The 26,192-nt window shown below is 38.6% G+C and overlaps 1 protein-coding gene across 1 annotated transcript in view; it reads right to left on the bottom strand.

Annotated features, from left to right (window-relative positions):
* DGKG (diacylglycerol kinase gamma) overlaps positions 1-26,192 on the bottom strand; it is a 227,074-nt gene that overhangs the window by 188,374 nt on the left and 12,508 nt on the right. Inside the window, exons 3-8 of the mRNA XM_031968754.1 lie at positions 20,264-20,655; positions 18,947-19,023; positions 11,839-11,998; positions 8,917-9,099; positions 3,397-3,546; positions 1,112-1,161 (exon numbers count right to left, since the gene is read on the bottom strand). Of these exons, the coding sequence (XP_031824614.1) occupies positions 1,112-1,161; positions 3,397-3,546; positions 8,917-9,099; positions 11,839-11,998; positions 18,947-19,023; positions 20,264-20,330 (687 nt within the window). The 5' untranslated portion in view covers positions 20,331-20,655. The remainder of the gene's footprint in view (positions 1-1,111; positions 1,162-3,396; positions 3,547-8,916; positions 9,100-11,838; positions 11,999-18,946; positions 19,024-20,263; positions 20,656-26,192) is intronic.

Here is a 26,192-nt window from a genome sequence, read left to right as displayed (position 1 = left end):
GGTATATTTGCTCTGGTAAAATATAGGGACGAATTCCACCAAAGACCCTTATTTGGCTGACCATGGGTCATTTAACTTCTCGGAGCCTTCACTTCATCTGTAAATGTAGGGGTTGGACTTAATGAGATCATTTCTTGCTTCTTGATCCTATGATCCTGTGTTGAATTTTCATTAGGAAATTCCAGAATTGGTCTGTTCTCCATTTCCATTATTTTTGCTCTAAACTTGAGTGTCAAGAAGTTCTTAGGAACACAGGCTTAGAGATGGAAGTGACCTTAGAAACAGACCATCTAGTTATGGGATCAAAGATTCAGGGCTGGAAGGGCCTTCTTCTAAAAGTTCAGCCCTTTCATTTTTAGAGAAGAGGAAACTGAGATCCAGAGAGATTAATTAACTTGCCCACAATCACCCATATTTTAGATGGTAGAGCTGAGATTTGAACCCAGATCCTCTGATCATACATCCTACCCCACATCAATGCATTCTTACATGGTGGCAGCAAACACCTGAAACATTGACATTTTACCCCCTAGGGAACAATCTTCCTTCCTTTTGCCTCTTCTCATTCTAAGTATATCAAGATGAGACTATTTCCTTATTTGTTCAAATCTAGGGTTGCCTGTTTACTATCTACATTACCCTGGATTAGCTATTTAATCTCCGAGCATCCTCTTCTGGAAAATGGCAGAGATGGGGTTTTATGACTCCTATTTCTAGATATATGCTTTAGTAACTCTGGGAGGATCACCGTGCTGATTCTATTTTGCTCACCAGATGTCAAGGTTCCCTAGTATTCTTTTCTTCAGTGGATTAATAAATATTCTCACCAATTTAGCTTCAGATTTTTCGTGAAGCTGCCCTGACTTGCCCCCCCCCCCCTATAAGCTTATTGATTTGTAGAGCATCAAATGGATGAGAGCATCCTGGAACCCTGGTTGCATCGGGACAGTTTTGGATATTATTCTCAATGAAGGCCCTCAAGAACATAATTTGGGAGGCTATTAGGTTGTAGCTCTGCCCAGAACCCTCTCATTCCCCACTAAAATGAATTTTGAGGTGCTAGGCCAATGTCCAGAGAACAGCAGAAATGTTTAGAAAGAAAGCGACTTACGTTACTATCCAGGTAACCATTGCCATCCGTGTCATACAGGCGAAACATGACTGTAAGAAACAGGAGAGGATGCGAGATGAGGTGCGAGGAATATGGCAGGATCCAGGGAAACTCTGAGCATCTCATGCTGAAAAGTGCTTAGCTTTCCTTAGGAGATACAGGTGGGAACCCAAGGATCCAGGGTCTAATTCTACCACAATATATCTGTGGCTAGTTAGCCATGAGGCCATGATCTAGATGTCACTTAAATCCCTTTTATTTGCAAATCATGGCTTTTCCTTCCTGATGATAAGGTCATCTTCAAGAATGAAGGAAAGAAACAATAACAACACCCCAGCTCTAGATCCCATTAAGAGCTGATCATTTTGGGGAACTTATAGACCTTGAGGCAAAAGTGATAGAAGGGAAGTTGCTTGAAGGCTGGAATGATTTTATTTTTGTCTTTATATTCGTAGTTCCTGGAATATTGGGAAGTTCAATGAGAACCTTCAAAGGACAGAAGGAGAAAATGGCATTAGGGAAATAGATGAAAGGAAGAGATGATGGGCAGTTATGGGCAACTGATTGGGAGCTTCACTATATCTTTCTTGAAGTCAGGAAAAAGGCACTGATTTCTTATTGTTTTATGTTAGTTACCTTAAAGCCTTCCCTGATGCAAATAAAACATACCGTAACAAGTCTAAAGCTGTGTCTTATTGACTTGTCTCTTAATCTTGGAGGAAATGGAAATAATCTTCTTTCAGCTTTATCCCTTTGAAGGATACGGGTTGAATCCCAATAAACTTTCTATAAATTTAATTTCCTCTCTACTACTTCTCATTGTGGCTGTGAAATTCAATACCTATAGGTACTCCTTAGTCCATTTGATGATGAGCCTTCCTGGACATAGGTATTGCTCACAGCTCAGTGGTCTCTTACTGGGTCAGGGCTCAAAACCTTTGAGTCTGTCTGGATCCCTAAAACCCTCGACAATTGTTCTTGGCAAGATTTAACATTGGCGAGGCCTTTCCTCCTGATCTTAAAATTAGCTGTGGATCAGCAAGATGGCACAATGGACAGAGCACCAGCCCTGAAGTCAGGAGGACCTGAGTTCAAATCTGGCCTCAGACACTTAACACTTCCTAGCTGTGTGACCCTGGACAAGTCACTTAACCCCAATTGCCTCAGCAAAAAAAAAAAAAATCAGCTGGACAATCTGGTCTTAACAATGCCTAGATCATTTGAAAGACATGACTCATTCTAGAGTCAGAAGGAAGGAAGGAGAAAGAGAGAAAGAAAGAAAGAGACATACGTTCTTTGTCTTTACTCTTCATGCAAACATCTTTAGTGAAATCTCTGATTTCCTTTATTTTCAGAGTTATCTTTGGATTTGTGGAAGTCAGAAAATCTACCACAGGGATAACAGGATCCAGAATGAAAACCCAGACCATTTTTACCTTCCATGGATTTTAGTTCCTGCCTCCAAATGTCACTTTCTCCCTCCACTGCAACTATTAACCATCCATCACTATTGGCTTACTAATCTGTAAGTGACACCTTCAAGTTTGCAAAACTACACACACACACACACACACACACGTATATATGTGTATACATATATATATACACATACATACAGGTATATGCACACACACATAAATAGATATATAAAACTGTTTAATCAGTTGCCTTCAAATAAACTGTTATTATCATTTTCTGAGAGGCCCCAAGAAATGGCTTAGATGGATATAAAGAACTTTGTTCTAACTGTGATGAGAGCAGAGAGTGTTTGAAATACTAGAATGGAGAACAATTTGTAGAGTTTTTTCTGGCCTGGTTGGCCAATATATGAGTTCTATTAGAACTTATCAGGGAAGACAAGACAACTTTTAAAGGTTCCTTTCATTCTGAGCAAGCTATGCGTCAAGCTATTCAGTTTCCTTCCTTAGATTTCAGGTGTCCTTCCTCAGCCTATCTTCTGACTCTCAGGGCTATGGACTTTCTCGAGGAAACCTCACTCAGATCAGGTTTGAGAGCAGAACGGGGGACCACAAACAGAACTGGCACAAAGCACAAAGCAGGCTGGGTAACTTCTCCTAATCAGAAGCTACCAGGGAATGTGAAGGGGGGGATGGGTCCCCATGGCCCCCATCCATCCATAAAGAAGGACAAAGTAGGCAGTTTCCCTTTGTAGGCTACCAGGAAAATACCCAAAGAGCTTCTGGGTTCCTGACCCCTGCTGGGAGTGGGCTGGGAGAATGAAGGACAAAAGAAGAAACTTGGTTGCCTTGCGTACAAATACTTACACTCCAGCTTGTCCTGGGTCCGACCTCTTTCCAACAGTGATAGGTAACAGATGATGTCTTTCAGGTAGATGACCTGGGGTGCAGCATCGAAAAGTGACTGAGAAACTGAGCTCGAGCTCTTATTGTCCTCGGACTCATTGGTCTTTGAACCTATGAGAAGCAAGGGGTATATCAGACATGGCTCCTTAAATATGTGGCGAGACATGGCCTTCACTGCAACTGTTCCATCCTCCACCACCAACAGCCCCTCCTGACTCCCGATATCCCCATGATCCCATTGTCACACAAATAGAATCATGGATTTGATTCAGATGATTTCTTGGCCATATCAAACCATGCTGCCTTTATGAGGACTATTATCTTCATCTCCTCCCCACCAAAAACATTTCCTCCATTTTCTGAACTACCCTGGATGCAGAAAAATGAGTTTTTGCCTTGTTCCCTTTCCTCAAGCTTTCTCATTTCTCCTTCTATGTTGACTTTTCCACATTAGAAGGTAAACTCCATGAGGGCAGGAATTACTTCGTTTCCTTTTGTTTCTGCTTTGTTTCCTTTGTCTACCTGATTGTCTCATCAAAATCCTTTAAATACTCAAAGATTTTAATTTTACAACTACATGTAGTTTCTCTGCACTATCAACCAGTTGTTCAATAAGCATTTATTAAAAACCTACTTTACTATGTGCACTGTCACATTCTGGACACAGAAAGAGAAACACAAAATGGTATTGGTTCAAAGATGGAAATAATTCATGTTAAAGTAGTTGTGGAAAGATGAAAATTTTAATGCACTCTTGGCGGAGCTATAAATTGGTCTGACTAATCTTGAGAATAATTTGGAATGATATAAATAAATTGAGTAAAAAATATATAATATATATGCCCTTTAACTTTAAGACATTATTGCTAGATATATACTCCAAGAAGGTCAATGTTCCCCCCCCCCAAAAAAAAAAGCAAACACCAAATATTGATGGTAGCACTTTTTACAGTAGCAAAGAATTAGAAACAAAGTAGGTACTGAGAAATGGTTGAACAAGTGGTAGTTTGTGAATATAATAGAATATTATTATAGCTATTCAGTTGTTTTTCAGTCATGTCCAACTCTCCATGACTCCATTTGGGGTTTTCTTGGCAAAGATATTGGAAGGGTTTACCATTTCTCTAGCTCACTTTATGGAAAAGGAAACTGAAGTAAACATTCTTAAGTGACTTGTTCAGGGTCACACAGCTAGTAAGTGTCTGAGGCTAGATCTGAACTCACATCTTCCTGACACTAGCTATGTGACTTTGGACAAGTCACTTAACCCTGTTTGCCTCAACTCCTCATTTGTAAAAATTATCTGGAGAAAGAAATGGCAAATTATGCTGATATTTCTGTCAATAAAACCCCAAATAGAGTCATGAAGAATCAGACGGAACTGAAATGACCCAACAATAACAATAACAACTTCCTGACTCCAGGCCTGGTGCTCTATCCATTGACCACCTGGTTGTAATATTACAAGGAATAATGGATATGATAACTACAGAGAAGCATGGGGAGACTTCAAAGGAAGATCCTCAAAGGCTACAGCAATGCAAAAGGAAAAACAAAACAAAACAAAAAACCAATGGACAGCGCTACAAAAATGATAAGCATAAACATGGCCCCAAAGAAGAAATGTGAGAATCCAACCCCTTCTTTCCTTCTTAGCAGAAGTGAGGGATTATGGGAATAAAATATACATTACAAATAAGACTTTTTGGGATCGGTGGATTATTTCTGCTAAATTGTTCCCCTCCTTTCCCCCTTTTTCTTATAAGGGATAGTTTTCGAGGACCAGTGGGAGGGGACAGGAGTAGATAAATTGGAAAAAGTATGTGATGTAAAAACAAATTGTATCATAAAATCTTATTTAAAAATACTACCAGCCCACTAGGAACTTACAGGGGAAATGACACATAATTAACTAAATACAAAAGATAAACAAAGAAGATACAAAGTAACTAGGCAGGAAGTGGAAATCCTAAAGATTGAGATGGATCTCATGCAGAAAGAAGTAGTTGACCTGAATCTCGAAGCTATCTAGAGTTCTACAAAGTAGAAGGAAGAAGAGGAACATTTTAGGTGTGGGGATGCAAAGGCATGGAGTTGGGAAGTTATCTCACGTTATCTCCCAGCCTTTTGGCTCTAAGACAAGTAGGAATGGAGATCCTTGAGCTGTCCTCTAACAGAAAACTTCCCTGAACTTGGACGTCAAGGTCTGGATGAAACAAGAATATTATCCTTTATGACATACATGGGAATATCCATCCATATGACAACAATTAATTGAAGAAATTAAAGGGATGTAGAGTTTTATGGCCTCAAGTCTGATCACTGATAAGGTACAGTTCAGACAAGTCAGAATTCAGGTTAGTCACTTTTCCACAACAGGCTTCTTCCATGGATAATAAGGAAGGGCAAGAGTTGTAACAGATGGACCAGCCTGGAACCGTTTTCTGGAACATGGCAGGCTCTTGCTGGGATAAGCCCTGCCTCTAGGGGGGCCAGGCAGGACCATCATTCTGGTCTCTGTTGAATAGGTGCCATTTAATTAAGACATTCACAAAAGCTGGCCCCAGAGTAAAGGATCCTTACCCAAAGCCACAAACAAAGGCTGCAAGATGTGGCCTTCTGATGCCAGACTGCTGGGGCTCCCTGTGGTTTCTGGAACAATTGGAGCCATGGTTTCTTCAATGACTTGGATCCGGAAAAATTCACTGCCCATAGGCAAGAAAGTCATAGCCAATCATGGATCAGCTCACCTAGCAGGAAATTTCTTCCAGAAGTTGTCATCCCCCCCTCTCTGGGTGTGCTAAAAAGCAGGGGGCAGAAGTAATCAGGCTGCTAACTTTCAGCACTATAATAAATCCTTTTTCCACCCATCTGGTAAGCATGCTGTAAAATAAGCAGACAGGCCAGGAAAGGAACTGAGACAGATCCCCAAGCCCCAAACTTTGTCTATTTGAGACTTCCCTTATCAGTCTCTTTAAGGGTGTGCTCCCAAACTACCAGCTTAATGACTACCTCCAATCCCTACCTATTCTTTGGGGTCCCTCTTTCTCTTCCATGGACACTTTAGAGATTGTTTACAAGTCCTTCTTCCTCTTAATCCATTAACAGGTATGTGTTAAAAGCCTACTATGTGCTAGCCACAGTACTAGGGATTGGGAATGCAAATATAAAGAATAGAACAATCTTTGACCTCAAGTAGTTTACATTCTATTAATCAGTCAGTCAGACAAGAAACAAATATTTTTACAAGACCTGTTTCCAGCTGTTGTGTTGAGTGCTGGGGATACAAAGATAAAATAACTCAGTCCCTGCTCTCAAAAGGCTTAAAAATTCTATCAAGGAGACACCAGATTCACATAAGTCTCTACAACTAAAAAGGAGAGGGACCGACTCTGTGATTTCGTTGTTCTAAGGAACTCCCCAAAGAGGAAACTCCCTCCACCAATTCATGTTAGTGATATAATATCATGGAGAGCTGCCAAAAGCAATGAGAAGCTACATGATTAGCCCAAAATTATAGAGTTTATATAGAGCAAAGGCAGGTGTAGAATGATAATTATAAGAGCAATAATAATAATATTGTTTGCATCCTTATGTAGTTATGTGTCAGGCATTATGCTCAGTGCTTTAAAATGATTCTCTCTCTCCATGGTGCTGAGACCAGCTACAATCCTCTGACCTTCTCCCAAAATTGGTGAGACCTCTTCTCTACACACAGACTTACCTTAGAACTTTGGATAGTTCCATGTCTTAGAAAGCTTTTCTCGGATCTCAAACCCCAATCTGCCTTTGTAAATTCCACCCATTACTGCCCTCTGGATGAGGTCTGATCCTTCTTAACCTAACAACATTTAAATACAGATAAATTGTCTTCCACGAGTCTTCCTTCCTCTTGGCTAAATACTTCCAGTTCCTTCATTGGCCCTTCATGTGACTTCATGTGGCTCTTGTCATCTTGGCCATCCTCCTTGAGATGGTGTCCAGTGTGTTCATCTTGAAAGACTATTATAATTCTTCTTCGCATGGACATTTACAAAGAATAATATTAAAAAGTGTCCCCTTGGAGATGTGGGAGAACTGAGACACTATTGCATTGTTGGTGGAGTTGTGAAATGATTCAACCATTTTGGAGAGCAATTTGGAACTATGACCAAAGGGCTACAAAACTGGGCTACCCTTTGATCCAGAAGTGCTATTACTGGGTCTGTATCCCAAGGAAATAATAAAGGAGGAAAAAAGACCTAAATGTGCAAAAATGATTGTAGCAGCTCTTATTTGGTGGCAAAGAACTGGAAAATGAGTAGATGCCCATCAACTGGGGAATAACCGGATAAATTATGCTATCTGAAATTATGGATTATTATTGTTCATTAAAAAATGAACAAGATGATTTTAGAAAGGGCTGGAAAGATTTATGTGAACTGATGCTGAGTGAAACAAGTAGAACCAGGAATACAGTGTACACAGTAACAGCAAGATTTGTGATGATCAACTAAGACAGACTTCATTGTTCTCAGCAACATAGGGATCTAAGACAATTCCAAATAATTCCTGATAGAAAATGTCACCACATTCAGAAAAAGAACTATGGGGTTTAACACTTCCTATCTGTATGACCCTGGGCAAGTCACTTAATCCCAATTGCCTCAGGGGGAAAAAAGAGCTATGGAGTCTGAATGCAGATCAAACCATACTAGTTTCACTTTTTTGTTGTTTTTTTTTTGCTTTTCATTATTTTCCCCTTTTGTTCTCATTCTTCTTTCACAACATGACTAATATGGAAATATATTTAATATGATTGTACCTGCGTAACCTATATCAGTTCCTTGTGGTCTCAGGGAGGGAAAACATGGAAGAACAAAAATTTGGAACTCAAAATCTTACGAAAATGCATGTCAAAAACTATCTTTATGTGTAATTGGAAAAAATGCTGAAAAGATAAAGTTTAAATCTATGATTCTTAAAAAAAAACCAAACCACCCCCTTTGATTCCACTGCAAGTTGTACCTAAGGGGAAGGGATCACTGATTCAGACTTGAAGGGACCTGAGAGGACTTGAAATGGGGAAATTCAGGCCATGAAGTGAGATGACTTCTCTAGGTCCCCCAGGTAAGTAAGCAGTCTCTGCAGGATTTGAACTCAAGTCCCCTGACTTTAAAGTCAATGTTTTAACCCTCGAATCCCCTTTCTTTTCTTTAACTGGTGTTTTACACTTCTATTTACAGGTAAGCTTTCAGATCCTGCTCTTTCTTCACTAAGCATAAAGGAAAGACTTGGAAACAGAATGCCCAATGGCTCCCTGGATAACTCCCCAGGTCGATAACAAACCACAAGAGATCCAGTCAGCTGCAAATATGAGGCAGGGTCCTCTTCCTATCTGCTCCCTGAGGCTTTCCTCCAATCTTCCAGTCAGTCTTCCTAAAGGCTCCAAAGGGATCCAGAACCAGCTTGTAAATTTAACAACTGCCACCACATACTCACTTTTACCCTGAAGAGAAGACAAGGGGCTATCGGGAGAGAAAGACACATTTTTGGATTGACGCCTTTTGTTCAAGTTGCCTTCATCTTCGGCCCCCGAAATGGAGGAAGTCCTCTGCTCATCCTCTTTGGGCACATCGTCGGACTCCTTCTGGGCCTGGGCAACAGGTGTGCTGGACTCATGATCTACACGGGGGAAGGATCAGGATCAATTATTCCACAAAGATTTGCCAGTATCCCAGAGAAGTCAGAATGGGGTTTATCAAGAGCCTGCTTTGTGCAGAGTACCATGATGCTGAGCTCTGGGGGAAAGTACTTGATAAGTAATTCAAGGAGCTTTTCTTCCCAGAGCTGGTACACTTCAAGGTGGGGGAGGGTCCTGATGATATGCTCACTATACATCCATCCTCACATAGATTTGTATGTACTAATCACTCGGCTACATAGATCTTTATACCTGTACCTTTATCTGTACCCATCCCTACACTCAAGGATGTACTGGAACCAGTTCATACCGGCTCTTGAGAACTAATTACAAAATTTTTTGTGGGTTTTTATACCTTAGAAAATCAACAAAAGCTAAAAATGAGGCTCAGTTTACTGTTTTGTTGATTGTCTAGACCAGTGGTTCTCAAACCTTTGTTCTCAGTATCTTCATGTTGTTAAAAAACTATCGAGGATCTGTTCAAAGAGCTTTTGTTCACATGGGTTATATTTATAGCTATTTACTATATTAGAAATCAAAAATAATTTTGAATTTGTAGACCCTCTGAAAGGGTTTCAGAGACTCCAACAATTCTTTGGACTACACTTTGAGGACCACTGGACTCTAGACAAAGTAATAAAGGGAAATATTAATAATGATTAAAATTTTAAATGCATCATGTGTTTCTGAAAAGCCTGTTAGTAGACAGGCAACACACCCTTATGTATACATATTATATAATGTATGTATATACATATAATGTATATATACATAAGGATGTATATATATTCATATATATATTTGTGTGTGTGTGTGTGTGTGTGTGTGTGTATATATATATATATATATGTATGTATGTATACCTGTATCTTCCATACCTAAATCTATTTACTCTAAATATTTATAGTTATATCAATACCAATACTTCTTTCTATAATACTTGTTTGGGGGTCCTAGATCTGTAATTTCATAGTTTTAGGGAACTCCTAAGTGAGGAAAATCCCTTTACTAATATAGATCTGTACCTATTCTACAGTCAATATCCTTAGAGAATTGTCTGGGGATACTAACAGGTTAAATGACTTTCTCAGGGTCACAAAGACATTATGTCAGGAGTAAGACTCAAGTGGATCTTTTTGACTATAGGATCAGTCAGAGTGCTTTTAATTATGCCATGCTGCTTCCATAATTTGGATAAAATAAGATACATAAATGTGAGGATGGGGAGGATGTTTTTGGAGCAGATAATTACAGGGGAAGTGAGGAAGTTCCTTCTCCTCAGGATCTATCCAGTTGGGAGGGCAAACTGAATTAGCTACTTGTTATTGGTGGAGGGAGGTAATGCTGTCCAGTGGGCGAAGAACTGGCCTCAGAATTTGTGGTTTTTGATAATTCTACTCTACGACCCTGGGAGGTCACTTAACTCCTCAACACCCCAGGGAACTTTAAGTATAGAAACTGTAGAAAAAGTGTGGGTCTGCATTGACCGAAGCTGTTTCCTGACTCAGGAGTTCACCTATAGCAAAGAATCACAGGCCCAAACCCCCAAACAATTATCAGGTACCACTGTTTAGAATTCAGAATTAACTCAAATTTATGCTACTCTTTCCCAGCTAATTGATACACACACCAACTTCTCTCTCCTTTTCTCTCTCTCCCTGTTTCTCTCTCTCCCTTTTTCTTTCTCCCTCTTTCCCCTTGTCCCTTCCTCTCGGTCTGTCTCTCTGTGTCTGTCTGTCTTTCTGTCTCCCTAGCTTTCTGTATCTCTGTTTTAGCTAAAGTTTAAAATGTCACTAAAACTTTCGGTATACTCTATATATCTACACCTCAGTACCCTTACAGGAGCAACCACTTCTTCCATCTTAATAGAGGTGCTTGTGTCTGGGGTGTTGCCCCGTGTTAAACAATCAGATGATAAAAATATCTTTGAAGAAAATCTGTATCCCTTCTGCTACAAACCCATGTCTTTTGGTATCTTGAGGAGGTTGGCAAAGAAGGAACAAGTTGAGAAGTCAAAGTGACCTCAATCAGTCAAAACCCACATTCTCACCTTCCCCAGGCCCATTCCTTTATCTCCTCCATCTCCACAAAAACATATCTGTGGTGGATGAATCTGGCTAGATTGATTGAGATATGTCTGTGTTTACATTTCTCTGCCATTTGGGCTTGTCTTTCCCTCAAAGGCAGGGGCTATGTTTTGACCTCCCCTTTTAATGTCCTTCAGTATTCTGTATACTATTATAATATATTATAATTAAATTTATTATATGTTTACATATATCATATTACATATAATTTTATATATACAACATAAAATGTAATCTATATATTATATATAATTAAAATAAAATAATATATAATATATATAAAATATAAAATATCACTCTATTTTGCTGATTACTTGGAAGAAATTACATTGTTTGAAGAGGACCATGCTATTAAGTAACCCCTCTCTTCCTGATTTCTCCAGCTTTATTTCTGCCTCCATCTGCTCTGACCACCATGACTTAGCTCCCATGTGGGGAGAAGCCATTTTTACCTCCATTGAAAAATATGCAGCCTACTCAGGTAAAGGGAGGATGTATTGAAGGTCATGTGTTTTTCTTCTGGAGCGTCATCTCAGTGTTTTGTGCCACAGTGGGAGGAAGATGTGGTTGGGGTCATCTTCCATTGGCTTCTGGTATGGGAACAAGGATCTATGAACCCTCAAAGATATTTACCAGAAATGTTGTCTTGGGAGAGCTTGGAACTTTTCTTCATAAGGGTCCCCTTTCGGTTCTTGCATGTGAAGGACAGGAAAAGATGCTTACAGAGTTCCTCAGGGATGACATCATCCAGGTAATTTTTCATGAAAACCTTGAATCCTTCATAGTCAATGAGCTTAGGGGAGAGGAGAAGAGGGATTGTTATTGTGATAGAAGGAGGAAGAGAAAAGGAAAGGGGAAGGGATAAGTGAAGAAAGATGGAAAAAAGGACTAAGGGGAAACAAAGAGATTGGACAAGAGAAAAGGATAAAAGTTATAGAGAAGGAAAGGAGAGAGAAAATGCCAGTGTCATGTGGTAGAAAGGATGGGTAGTTTGGAATAGAAGAGTGGGTTCAAATTCTGGTTTTGCCGTTTACTACCTGTGGGATCTTTAACAAGTCATGTAAGTCCACAAAAATTTATTAAGGGCTTACTATGTGCCAAGTCCTGTGCTAAGCTCAGGAAAGGAAAAAAAGGGCAAAAATAACCTCAAGGTACTCATTTTCTGGTGAGAAAGGTAATGTATATGTATGGAGTACATACAAGTGATGTACAGTATAAAAGGGAGCTAACTTCAAGGTGAGGCACTAGAATTAGGGGAGACAGTGTCTTGAAGAAAATATTATTTGAGCTAAAATTTGAAGGAAGCCATGAGGTGACAATGAGAAGGGGGACAATTTTAGGTATGAGGGACATCTAGGGAAAACGTATGAAGGAATGTTTTACATGCAGAACAGTCAGGAAGGAGCCCAATGTCATTAGATCATAGACTATATGAATGAAGGAATGAGGTATAAGAAGATTGGAAAGGTAGGAAGGAGCCAAGTTATGGCTTGGCTTATATTAAAAAGAGGATTTTATATTTGATCCTGAAGGCACTAGGAAGTCACTGGATTTTATCGATCAGGGAAGCGATAGGGTTAACCCTGGGTTCTAGGGAAATCACTTAAAATAAATAAGCAAAAAAAATCACTTTGGCATCCATGTAGGAGATTGGAAGGGAGAGAATTAGGAGGTTTTAGCAATAGTTCAAGATAGTGCCAGACTGGTTTTGGTTTAAAGCCTGGTTCTTAAGAAAGAAATCTAGCCAGTAAACCCCAAGATATCTTGGGAGGGTTCTGAGGTGCAAAAGAGAAAAAAAATGCTTTTAAGAGCATCTGAAGTTAAGGGTATAATATCCTATTTGAACAGAGGAAGAAAAAGAAGGAAGAAAGGAAGAAAAAAAGGAAAGAAGGAAGGAAGGTCTTCCAACTGATCAGTTCCAAGCCAGCTTTACTCACAAAGGTTGTTGTTGTCCATCATTTTTGAAATGGACCATGACCTCAGAGAGGTGATAACATGCCATACAAGTGAACTGGATTTAAGTGAGACCAATCTGCTTCTAATTGGCCACCAATCGGTCCTGGGCCAAGCCTATTTGATCGTGTTTTTGGTCCTGATTGACTCATTTTTAATTAAATAGTAGTCATTTCTGCTTTGGCCAGAAACCCTGAGAGTCTTCTCCTCTTCCTCCCAGAGTCATTCATTCATTTACTTATTTATTTAGATTTTTTGGACAAGGTGAAAAAGGCCATTCTTTGCCTCCATTGCTACCTATCCTTAATCACTGAAGGGGCATGACCTCAGCCAAAGTGAAGAAGACCTTAGTTTAAAAAGCCCAAGGTCTCCCACTGCATCCGGGGCCATCTTCAGTCATCCTTATCTAGATCTGGCCACTGGATCCAGATGGCTCTGGAGGGAAAGGTAAGGTAGGTGCTCAGCCTCCCCTTGCTTAAATCCAAGTCACTTGCATTATGGCATCACCTCCCTGATGTCATGGTCCTTTTTCAAAATAATGGATAAACAACAAGATAGTACCAAGATGGCAAAGAAAAGACAGGAACTTGCCTGAGCTCTCCCAAATTCTCCTCCAAACAACTTTATTTAACATCTCAAAATGAATTCTGGAGCAGCAGAGTTTACAAAATGATGAGGTGAACAATTTTCCAGACCAAAATAACTTGAAAAAACTTCAGAAAAGGTCTGTCTCACATAGATAAAAGTAGAAAGCAGCCCAGCCCAGTCAGCAGGAAATCCCTAGCCTCAGCACAGATAGTAATAGAGGCCCAGCGCCCTAACCAGTGGGACAAGGGGCTAGTTGTGAGCTCCCATATGGCAGATGATCTGCCAGCCCCAGAGGCCCCAGCATACCAGGTGAAGACCTGAGTGAATCAAGTTAGTGGCCAGGTTGCTGGTTCCCAGCTCAAGAAGCTTGGGACTGTACCCTCTGTACCCAAGAAGCAAAGCTCAGCTTTAAAAGTAACAAAATAGGCTAGGAAATGAGCAAAAATCAAACAAACAAAAACAAAAAGCCCTTGACCATAGAAAGTTAATATGGAAACAGAGAAAATTAAAACACAAACTCAAAAGAGGACAACAAGTTCAAAAAGTCCACATTTAAAACCTTAAAGAGAAAGGTTTTGTTTTGTTTTGTTTTGTTTTTGTCTCAGGCCCCAAAAGAACTCCTGGAAAAGTTCAAAAAGGACTTTAAAAACCAAATAAGAGACATCAAAGAAAAAAATGAGAAATAAAATGAGAATGATGTAAGAAAATCATGAAAAGAGAGTCAACAGCGTAGTAAAGGAAGCACAAATAATGGGAAAAGATATATCAAAAAATCCATTGAAGAAAACAACTTTTTTTTTTTTCCTGAGGCAATTGGGGTTAAGTGACTAGCCCAGAAAAATATGAGGAAATAAAATTATCATATTTTGCAGATGTTATGACAATACACTTGAAGAATCCTAGAGAATCAACTAAAAAACTCTTTGAAATAATTAATAACTTTGCCAAAGTTGCAAGAGATAAAATAAACCCACAAAATCATTAGCATTTCTATATATTTCCAACACAGTCTAGTAGTAAGAGAGAGATAGAATAATTCCTTTTAAAATAAATGTAGATAATATAAAATACTTGGGAGTCTAGTTCCAAGACAAACCCAAGAACTATATAAACAAAATTGAAAAATGCTTTTCACACAAATAAAATCACATCTAAGCAATTGAAAAAAAATTTAATTCTTTTTAGACCTAGAAAAAAAATCATAACAAAATTAATTTGGAACAACATTTATTAAGGGAATAAATGAAAACCAATGTGAAAGAAGGTGGCCAGCCCTTCCAAATCTCAAAGTAGTAATCAACAAAACTAAGAAATAGCATGGTAGATCAATGGAATACATTAGATGCACAAGATTCAGTAGTACATAATCATATTCATCCAGCATTTGATAAATCCAAAGATCCCAGCTTTTAGGACAAGAACTATTTGACAAAAACTTCTGGGAAAGCTGGAAAACAGTTTGGTGGAAACAAGGTATAAATCATTATCTTTTATTGTATAACAAGGCAAGATCAAAATGAGTACATGATTTAAACATAAAGGGTGATACTATAAGCAAATTAAGAGAACAAAGAATAGTTTAGGTATTAAGATCTATGGAGAATGGAAGAGTTTGTGACTAAGCAAAAGATAGACAGCATTACTGATATAAAACAGATAATTTTGATTATATTAAATTTTAAAAGTTTTGCACAAACAAAGCCAATGTAACAAAGATTAGAAGGAAAGCAGAAATCTGGGAAGCAATTTTTACAAGTGTCTCTCATGAAGTCCTCATTTCTCAAATAAATAGGGAACTGATTCAAATTTACAAGAATAAAAAGTCATTCCCCAGTTGATAAATGGTCAAAAAATATGAAGACAATTTTTAGATGAAGAAATCAAAGGCATCTATCGTCATATGACAAAATGCTCTATGTCACTATTGATTTGAGAAATGCAAATTAAAACAACTCTGAGATACTACCTCATATCTATCAAATTGGCTAATATGAGAGAAAAGAAAAATAATATGGGAAAATTGGGACACTCATATACTATTGTTGGAGTTGTGAACTAAGCCAAACACTTCGGCGAGCAAATTAAAACTATGTCCAAAGAACTATAATTATATCCTTTGATCCAGCAATAAACATACTAAGTCTATATCCCAAAGAGATCAAAAAGGAAGAGAAAGGATCTATTTATTTATTTATTAAATATTTATAATTTTTTGGAAATTAAGGAATGTCCCTCAATAGATAGATTGAAAAAGTTGTAATATATGATTGTAATGGCATATTACTATAAGAAATGATGAGCAAGATACTTTCAGAAAAGCCTAAAATGATTTACATGAATTGATGCAAAATGACATGAACAGAATCAGGAGAACATTGTACACAGTAACAGCAATACAGTACAACAATTAACTGTGAGTGACTTAGCTATTCTCGGCAATGCAATGATCCAAATCAGTTCTAAAGGACTCATGATGAAAAATGCTATCTACTTCCAGAGAAAGAATTGATGGTATCTGAATGCAGATTAAAGCATACTATTTTTCATGTTCTGTAATTTTTTCATATTTTTTCCACTTTGGATATGTCTTTTTTTAAAAAACATGACTAATATGGTAATATATTTTGTATGACTGTATATGAACCTGAATCTATAGCAAATTGCTTATTATTTTAGGGAGGGGGATCATGAGGGAAGAATAGAAAAATTTGGAACTCAAAATTTTTTAAAAATTGAATTTTAAAAATTGTCTTTACATGTAACTGGGGAAAATATTGTTTTAAAAATATACTAGGCAGTTCAGTTCCTTTCCTATTAAACCTGAATACCAAAATAACCAATAAATACAGACAGAAATGGAAGCAAATTGAAGATAGAGTGAAACCATCAAAAAAAATAGTGTAAAATTGAGGGGATAAGGACTTGAACTAAAGTGGTGGCTACATGAATATAGAGAGAAGTGGATATGCCGCAGTAGTACTGTGACTATTAAAACGACAAGATTTGATGATTAATTAAGTAGCTGTTATGACTCCATTTTAGAGGACCCATGCTAACTCTTCAAAATCATTGTCTCCATTTCTGAACTTGCAAGCCATCCCTTTAAATAAACTCACTTTAGAATAATTGAAGCCAAGAGCATCGGCATCTAGTTGAAGAAAGTCACTTTTTTCTCTTTTAGAAGATAGGAGCAATATTTGCATCCCTCCAGCTCCTGGGACTTCTTACTTATCCACCATGAGTCTGTGAAACCCCAATAGTGGTTCTCCAGTGACATATAAAAGTTAATGTTTCATCCAGCTGAGATTTCCATCTCAGCAAGATAACAACTTGGCAAGTTGTCTGGGCAGGAAGACAACTCCTAATGTGTAGCTAGTTTGGTGTTTCCATTCTTCTTTTGGAAATCTTCTTAATCATTTTGCTCTATTTTTCCTAGTTTGAATATAACCCACCCCCCTTGGTAAAGAAAACAGAAGCAAAATAATTGATCACTTCCACCTTTTTCTCTACCTTTCATTGTCACTTTTCCATCTATTCCAAGGAGAGGCTCCATCCCTTTCTTGATTTTCTATGTGCCTTATAGAGAGCTTTGGAAAAACATTTTGGAGTTTGATGTAGGTTCTCAGCACATATTAATCTTCAGTTCTCCAAACCTGCTCTTACAGGATTATGTCACTTTGGAGATTCATCCTTAGTTATTTCCTCTGCCTTCATCCCTTACACACATCTTTTTAAATTGATTTCTTGATCAGCTTCCTATTGAATCTAATGAGTCTCTTTGCCTGGAGTTCTTAACTTGGAGTCTATGAACTTTCTTAAAAAAAATTGGTAACTGGAAAAATTAGAGAGGGCAAGAGTCAAACTCCCCCCACCCCAATGCTCTAGGCCATGGAGGAAAGTCACTGAGAGGCAGATTGAAGCTTGATCTAAATGTAATGGGGAATGGTAGGAATAGAGGATCTCTGAGATTATCTTCCCAGGTGGAGAGCCTGCTTCTGGGGGGGGGGGTGATGATGATGATGGAAGGGAAGCATTTTGAAGATTCTGGAGCATGTGTAAACACTGTGTAACTGGTTCTGGTCTGCTTACTGTGTGGTAAGAAGAAACCTTTTCAATTGCTTGTGTTGCTGGAACTGGGGCAGGGCTGGGGAAGGGCAGGGTCTTCAAAAGGTCAGGGACCAGAACATCCACCACCGATTGCCTTTGGCTTTTCTCTCTTGGTTTGACTCTTTGCTGATGGCATCTAATAAGGGATTCTTCTATCAGGGAAGAGACCTCGAGTGACCTCCCCTCTGAGACCAATACATGTTCTCCTTATGGAAATGGGATGTCCTTTTTTCTCTTAATGTTTGTCCTTTCATTTTAGGTTAAACAGATCAAACTGGAGACTGTGATCTTATGAGTTTTGACAGGTCGAAATCCGAGGGTCTGGGATTTTGGAAAGCCTTGCAGCTAGCCCAATAATGATACCCCAAAGAACAAAGATCCAGCCCAGTGATAGGGACAGGGATCCTCCTGGAAGAGATGCTGAACTTGGACATAAGCTTGGTGGGACCAATACTACATGGTGACTCAGCAAAGCACAAGTCATTTTTTACTAGAAACTGTGATGGGATAGAGGGAGTGTGAACCCAAAATATTGAGGGCCCGCCCATGTTTGTACTTCCGTTCTTGCTAAATACAAAAGAAATTGATATTAGGAGCCAAATGGAACTGGAGTGCTGGTCACACTGTCAGTGAATAATGGAAGAGGGGAACAAAGAGAAGAGATACCCCAAATCTCTTAGGATACTCCTAAAGACCTGAGAGGGAGCTACAAGCACTTACAAATAAAATGTTTCCTCTTCTAGTTTTCATGTTTCCAATTCTGAAAACCAATTCATGAACCTCCAGATAACACACACCAGCATTGGAACGACTTCCTGATGCGCTAAGTATTCATTGTCCCCCTTTCTCCTGCCCCCTATAACTACAGAATCCTGCAGGTTTTTCTTATCTCTACATGTGCATAGGAAGAGATGGAAAGGAAATCACTTAACTTCTTAAGAGCTCTGAAGGACTCTCTGAAACTATAAGGAAAGTTTATCTGTGATCTGAATTGGGGGATGGAGTTTCTTCTCTGAGAGTTCCCTACATTAATGAAATCACAAATCTGAAGAAAAAAAGGTTTCACTTAAAAATCCAAACAAAAGCTTCTTACCAGTTGTGAGTTATATTTTGACTCCAGAGCAGTTCCATAAAATGCTTCTAAGACATCTTTTAACTTCTTGGGAGAATCTAGGGAGGCAAAACCCATCGATTTTGGGAAATTGTTAATAAGAAAAGGGAAGCGAGAGCCCCATTTCTTGGGGTCTTTTAGCTGCTAGCATCTCCACTCCAAGATTTCCTTTGTAGCTACTCTGTAGATATCTATATATGCAAATGTTATTTCTTCCAAAATACCAATTTCTCAAGATAGATAGACTTCCAACTCCCTGAGATAATAAACAAGAAGAGCTAGATAGATAAATGGCGATTCTCTCACTTTTGTATTTGGGTCCCCAGCACTTCTCACAGTGCCTGGGATATAATAAGTGTTTAACAAATATGTATTGAAAGAACCAAGAGTTCTCTGAAAACAAGGTTTGGTTCATTTTTATCTTAATTTTCCCAGTGCTTGGCACAATGCCTGGTAGAGAGTGGGTATGTAAGAATGGCTTATTTGTTGATTGACTGGATCCAACCATAATAATTCCTGGTTCCACTAGAAGAGGGATTCTTAATCTGAAGTCTGTGAACTTTATTTTTAAAATATTTTGATAGCTGAAAACAAAAAAAAAGTTAGGGATTTCTTACCCAGGATCTCTGTATGTCCATGACATTAAAAAAAATGTTACCAAAACAGAATGGACATTTGAACAAAAAGGAAGAATCTATTTTAAAATGTTGTTTTATTTTTGTCATGTTAATAAATACAAATTCCTTGTGCTAAGGCCATTTCAGAATCCTGAACCCCCATAAGAGTATGGATCTAAAGGAGGGAACTCCACACCAGTTCTGATAGGTGTCTGACGTTCATCATTTGCTCATTAAGGTAATTTGTAAATAGAGGCAGCATAGTAGAAAAAGAACACTCAGTTTCCTCCTATGTAAAATAGTCAAGGGTGGAGATTGGACAATATTCTCTGTCCCTTCCAGCTCCAAATTTATCACACTCCTTTTTCTCGAAACTCTTCCATTCTGGAGAACTCTGATTGTGAGCAGGATTTTTCTTCCATATCAAGCTGAAATTGGCCTTTGCTCTTCTGGAGACAATCACACCAGTGACTCACCATCCTTGAGAATTTTGGGGGACTATGAGTCATGACTTGAACATGGTCATCCAATTAATATGTATGAGAGGACTCAATTGAATTGATTACAAAGTCAGTTCTCTGTCCCCTCCACCACCCATATCCCTGTCTCCTGTTTTAACATTGACAGCCTTCCCCAAACATGAGATAACTCCCTCTTTATGTGGATTAATCAGGATACTCACCTTTTGAATATTTCTCTAGTTGATTAAATTCCTTAGGACTGAGAGAGGCCCACAGCCCATCACTCATCTTTCAGGTAAATCCTTGAAGAATCCAGATGATTGCTGCTGGAATGGACTGGGACAGATTGCCTTACCTCGACTTGCTCCTTTGATCTTAAGCCTTGCCGGTGTTCATTATTCTAATGGAGTGATTACTATATTCTAGGTCTTGATGTTTCCATTATTCTCCTTGATATCAGTTGCAAGGGGCATCTCTTAGTTCACCACCAGAATAGAGGTAAAGACCTCTGCTATTCCTCAGGTACCACCTTTCTAGCCATAGTCAAGATCAAGTCCATGGAAGAACTCTGCAAAAACTCCACAAAGGGCCCAGAATCTTGGCTCTTCCCTGTCTAAAAGGAAAGGAAAAGTGAATTAGAGTCACAGTGATTTATCTGCTTTCTTTTTTAAAATTTCATTTGCTTACTTTTTCCAAAGTTTTATTTTGACGTTTATTGTTTTTGCATGAATTTTATTTCCACTCTTTCTCCCTTGCCATAAAGCCATCTCTGACAACAAGAACTTAAAGGAAGGAAAAAAAAAACCATCAATAAGATCTTCTAATTTGAGTTGGAAGAGACATTTAAGTTATTTGATCTGACAATTTCTTTTTGAGACATGGAAATTGAGGCCCACTTGGACTCTAAGGCAAAGAATTTCTAGGGAGCGATGAGAGAGTCCCAAGAGGGTCCTAGAAGAGTAGGTCTAGAACTGGAAGGGACTCCAATGGCCATCTAGTCTAACCCCCTGATTTTTTTTCTATTTGTTTTATTTTTTAAATACACATTTCTTTATGAATCATGTTGAGAGAGAAAAATCAAAACAAAAGGAAAAACCACAGGAGAGGGAAAAAAAACAATAGAAAAAAGAAGTGAACATAGCATGTGTTGATTTACATTCAATCTCCATAATTCTTTTTCTGGATGCAGATGACATTTTCTGTCCCAGGTTTATTGGGATTGCCTTGGATCATTAAGTCACTGAGAAGAACCAAATCTTTTATAGTTGATCATCAATACATTCTTACTGTTACTGTGTACAATGTAGTCCTGGTTCTTGTTTTGCTCAGCACCCCCTCATTTTAAGAGAAGAACACTGAGAACCAGAGGTGAAGTGACTTAGCTAAGATCACACTAGTTCTAAGAGCTTGGATGGTAAGTAGTGACACACTTTAGAATTGTAATCTATATGATTGCGCAAGACTAAATATGAACTAATCTTTAGAGGGAATGTTATGGAAGATCATAGGGGACTTTCTAATTTTTAGAGAGGATGTCATGGGGGATTACAAGGGAACTCCTGAGGATGAAATCATTGGAGACTTAGAGAGTTAGAACCTATAGGATAAATGGAGCAAAATGTGATTTGATTTGAGGGGGGATGTGAATATCTCCACTATTGATCCAGGAAATTCCATCATTAATGATTCATATATTTGGATAACAAGTGGCTTGCTCTTTAGTGCCCTAGTTCTGAAGATGAGCCTCAAGGAAGCCCTTCTACCCAAATCCCAGCCTTCTTTCCTCACAACAGGAGGCAGGACAAATATAGGGACTTGTCGCTCAGTGATAACCAAGGAATCAAGAAGATGAAGGACTAATGGGCCATACCAACTGTCCAGATGCTGTGCCCTCCAGACCTTTGGGCCTTGCCATCTGCCCTGCAAAGCATTTTCAGTCCCCAAGAATGCTCTATTAAGAGGAAGAGTCACTGAGCTCCATTTGTAGAGGATGACTGCTGAGCAATGAGAAAGTTCTGGGCCCCTCCAGCATAGGAAGGCTATGATAATGACCATCAGCACAGAATGGTTCAATGGAAAGGGATTGGGTTCTGAAGTCAGAGGACCACATTCAAATCCTGACTCTGACATTTATCAATGGTGTTACTCTTGGCAAGCACTTTAGTTCTCTCACCTGTAAAATGAGAGGCTGGGACCGGGGGGCCCCTTAGATTTTTTTTGTGCTCAGCTTTAGTGTACCTCCATGGGTCTCAGGATCTTTCTCTGTAACATGAAGGTGTTGGGCAGAATGGCTTCTGAAGCCCCTCCCAAAGGTAGAGCTGTGAGCCTCTCACTGACAGAGAAAGGCACTCTCTGAACCCACTGGACCACAGGGCAGGTAATGTCTTATATAGATCATTGACCCAGATGGATTCTCCCAAGACACAGACCAGTTCCACCCTGTGGAAGTTAGGAACATTTTGGGAGGTTTCATTCCCCCTCTCGGGTCACCATTAGCAGGTTGCTTGTGAGCGGTCATTGTCTTCCTGGACCTCCTCAGAGATAGGAATTTATCAGTTAAAAAAGCTTAGGCTCTTCAAAACCTGCTCTTTAAATCTGCCATTAGCCTGCTTCCCCACCTCACTCCCCACGATCTCCCTCCAGACCAGTTGAGCTCCAGTCACCCAGAAAGCCGAATTCCAATCATTGTGCCCTCAGGGCCAGCTACTCTTTGGATCTGGCAGATCCCCCTCTCCTTGCCTCCTAAATTTTCTCTTTCTTTGAAGTCCCTTTCAAATACTGCTTCCTTCAGGATGCCTTTTTAATCTCCATCCCTGTGCCCTTAACAATGGTCAAGACCAATCTTTCCCCTCTGACCTCATAAAACATGAATTTTACCTCTCTCTAATGAACCTGGCAGGATTTCAGCACTGAGAAGCAAACTGAACCAACCCACATCTGGATAATGGGTTTCTCTATAGCCTTGGTCATTAGGTGGTATGGTGGATAGGGTCCTGGATTTGGAATCAGAAAAACTTGGCTTCTTGTTTTTGTCTTTGAAAACTCAATACCTAGCACAGTGCCCGGCACAAAGAGGTACTTAATAAAAGCCTTTTGGCTATATTTGAATTGATTAACTTCTTTCCATATTCTTCCTTAGAGCTAAACAGAAGTATTAGCTTATTACCTGCCATCATCCCTTCTTGGCACAGGTAGTCCCTGTGCTTTCAGTGACTCCCTTTTGGAATCCTTAGTTTGTGTCAGGGCTCAGCTCAGGTTAAATCATATAATCAATAAACATTTATTAAATGCTTATTGGATACCTTCTATTGTTCTGAGTACTTGGATTACAAAGAAAGGCAAAGGACAATTTCTGCTCTCAACTTTACAGTCAAATGGGAGAAATGAATTGAAAATAATCATATGCAACCACAATATATCCAGGGTATGTCAAAGGCAATCAATAGGGAAGATCTAGCATTATAGACATCAGGAAGAGCTTCCTGAAGAAGGTAGGGTTTTATCCAGGACATGAAGAAGCCCCAGAATCCAAGAAATAGAGATCAGGAAAAAGAGTTCCAAAAACATAGGGATGATCTGGGAAAATGTGAGAGCCTGGAGATGAGTGTCTTGTGTAAGGAATATCATGGCAGTCACACTGAATAGGAAACCTCTTTAAAAATTTTCTCTGATGAAAGTTTAGTATCCAAGAAATGTAAACAATAAACATATATAAGACTAATGGACATTTCCCAATAAATAAATTGTGAAAGAATATGAACAAATAGTTACAAAAGAACTATAGTCACAACTACATGAAAAATACTTTAAACCACTAATAAGAGAAGTGTAAATCAAAACAACCATAAAAATGACCCTCCCCCAAAGGCAACAGTTAATGTTGAAGGAGTTGAGGAAAGATAGACACACTAATATGCTGTTGGTGAAACCGTGAAAATGGGACAACCATTTAGGAAAGAAATTTGGAATCATGTAGATCAAGTGACTAAAGCATTCATTGCCTTTGAACTGGGCTTATTCCTCAAGGAAACCATTAGTAAGAAATAAGTTCCAAATTCTTCAAAACATTTACAGCAGAACGTGGAAACAAAGTAGATGCCCATAAATGGGGAAATAACTAAACAAATATTGTACATGGGTATGATGGAATCTATCACTTCACTGTAAGAAATAATGGTTGTGATAAAAACAGAGAAGCATGGAATAATGTCTATAAACTGATGTAGAGTGAAATTAGTAGAGCCAAGAAAATATACACAATGACTAAAACAATGAAAGTGGAAAGAACAATGCAACATTAAAAAATCAAAAGTAAATGTAACAAAATTATAAGAACTAAGGCAAGATTCGAATGAAGACATATGAGAAGACAATCCTAACCTACCCTTTTGTGGAGATGTGTTTTTGGATTTTTTCAATGTATTGAGCACTAGTACTGACTTTTTCTCTCTCTAAAAAATTGTTGTTTATCACATGAGATGGCTCTCTACTATGATGATATAAGACAGAGGATATCAATAAAAATATTTTGTAAAAAAGAAAGAAAAAATTATTCAAGAAATAAGTTTGTTTTAGGGAGGGTGTTTGAAAGGAATTGTTAGATAAGATTGAGAAGGTAGACCATAGTTGGATTATGCAAGGCCTTAAATGATAAGGTGAGAAATGTGGACTTTTGTTTTTGCCTGGAGGGAACGAGGACACATATAGAAAGCTGCTGAGCAGAAAAATTACAACATCACTCAGTTTAGAAGACATGGGAATGGTCATAGAAACTGGTAGTGCCTGGCGCCATATCCATTGCACTTACTTTATTCAAGTTCGCATTGCCTCTTACCTGGACCACTGTAGTGGACTCTTCACCAATCTTTCTGCCCAAGAGTAAACCATTCTCTGTGCAGCTGCCAAAGTGATTGTCCTAAAGCGTAGGTCTGACCATGTCACCCTCTCCAATAAACTCCAAGTCTGTCATTTAAAGCCCTTTGCAACTTGTCCTTAAGCTTTCTTTTCAATCTTATTACACATTACTCCCCTTAATACACTGTCAACCAAACTGACTTCACAAGTGGTGTTCCACCTCCTATGCCTTTGTTTTTTGTGGGGGTTTTTTAGAGTATTTATTTAAAGCTTAAATGCAAAAATAAGGAAAAAAAGGCAGGAAAATAAAATAAAATATTCACGTGTGCTTAGTAGAACATGGGAAGGATTCAAGATGTATAACAATACATTTTCATTTCAAGAAAGCAGCTATTGTAATAAAAGACATTGTATTTATAATTGTCCATCTTTGCTTTCTTGCAGGTTTTCTTTTGTTTTCTGCTCTTCATTTTTACTTTATTCATTTTCCCCTTCTTCCCTTTTACTTCCCCCAAGTAGACTGCAGTTAAGCAAAGATCTATTTATGTATACATATGTGTATATACACACATGTATACCTATATACATGAATGTGCATGTACATGTGTATATAAACACACCTACATACATTATACATCTATACAAATGCATATATATACATCTAAACTATTAATATGGCTGACATATAATGTAGATTTCTCTAATTGACTATTTTTTGAGTTAGACTTTGTCTAAGATCAATAAGTACTATTTACTACTCTCACTTTCAAGAAAAATAAATGGTCAGGGTGAGGTTACCTAGGACCCCAGCTAACCCCAAGACTCCTGGTTTGACATTTCTGTGGAGCCCACCTGGACACTGGTTAGACCTTCATCCTGGGGTCTTTTCTCAGTTAAAAGTATTCTTGTTATGCCCCAAATCTTCTTTGTTGAAGTTAGTCCTGAGGCACAATTTTGTTTGGTATGTGAGGAAAAGTTTGGAATTTTCTGAGCTACTCTGCCATCTTCGCACAATCCTCTCCCCATGCATCACAGGAATGCACGCCAATCTCACCTGTAGAAACCCTAGTTTCCTTTATAGCTCACCTCAAGCTTCACTTTCTACATGAGGTTTTTCTTGATCTGTCCAGCTACAAGTATCTCACCCCCTCAAATTTGCTTGCATTTATTTTTGAGAGTAATTATGGTTCAACATATGGAGAACTGTCATGGAAACCAGGGAGGAAGACTTAGGTTCCATTCCTGTCTCTGACATACTAGACTGTGTGACTCTGGGCAAATCAGTTGCCTTTGGCA

Source organism: Sarcophilus harrisii, chromosome 4 (genome assembly GCF_902635505.1).
Source record: "Sarcophilus harrisii chromosome 4, mSarHar1.11, whole genome shotgun sequence".
Lineage (NCBI taxonomy): Eukaryota > Metazoa > Chordata > Mammalia > Dasyuromorphia > Dasyuridae > Sarcophilus > Sarcophilus harrisii.
This window is presented reverse-complemented; position numbering and strand designations above follow the sequence as displayed.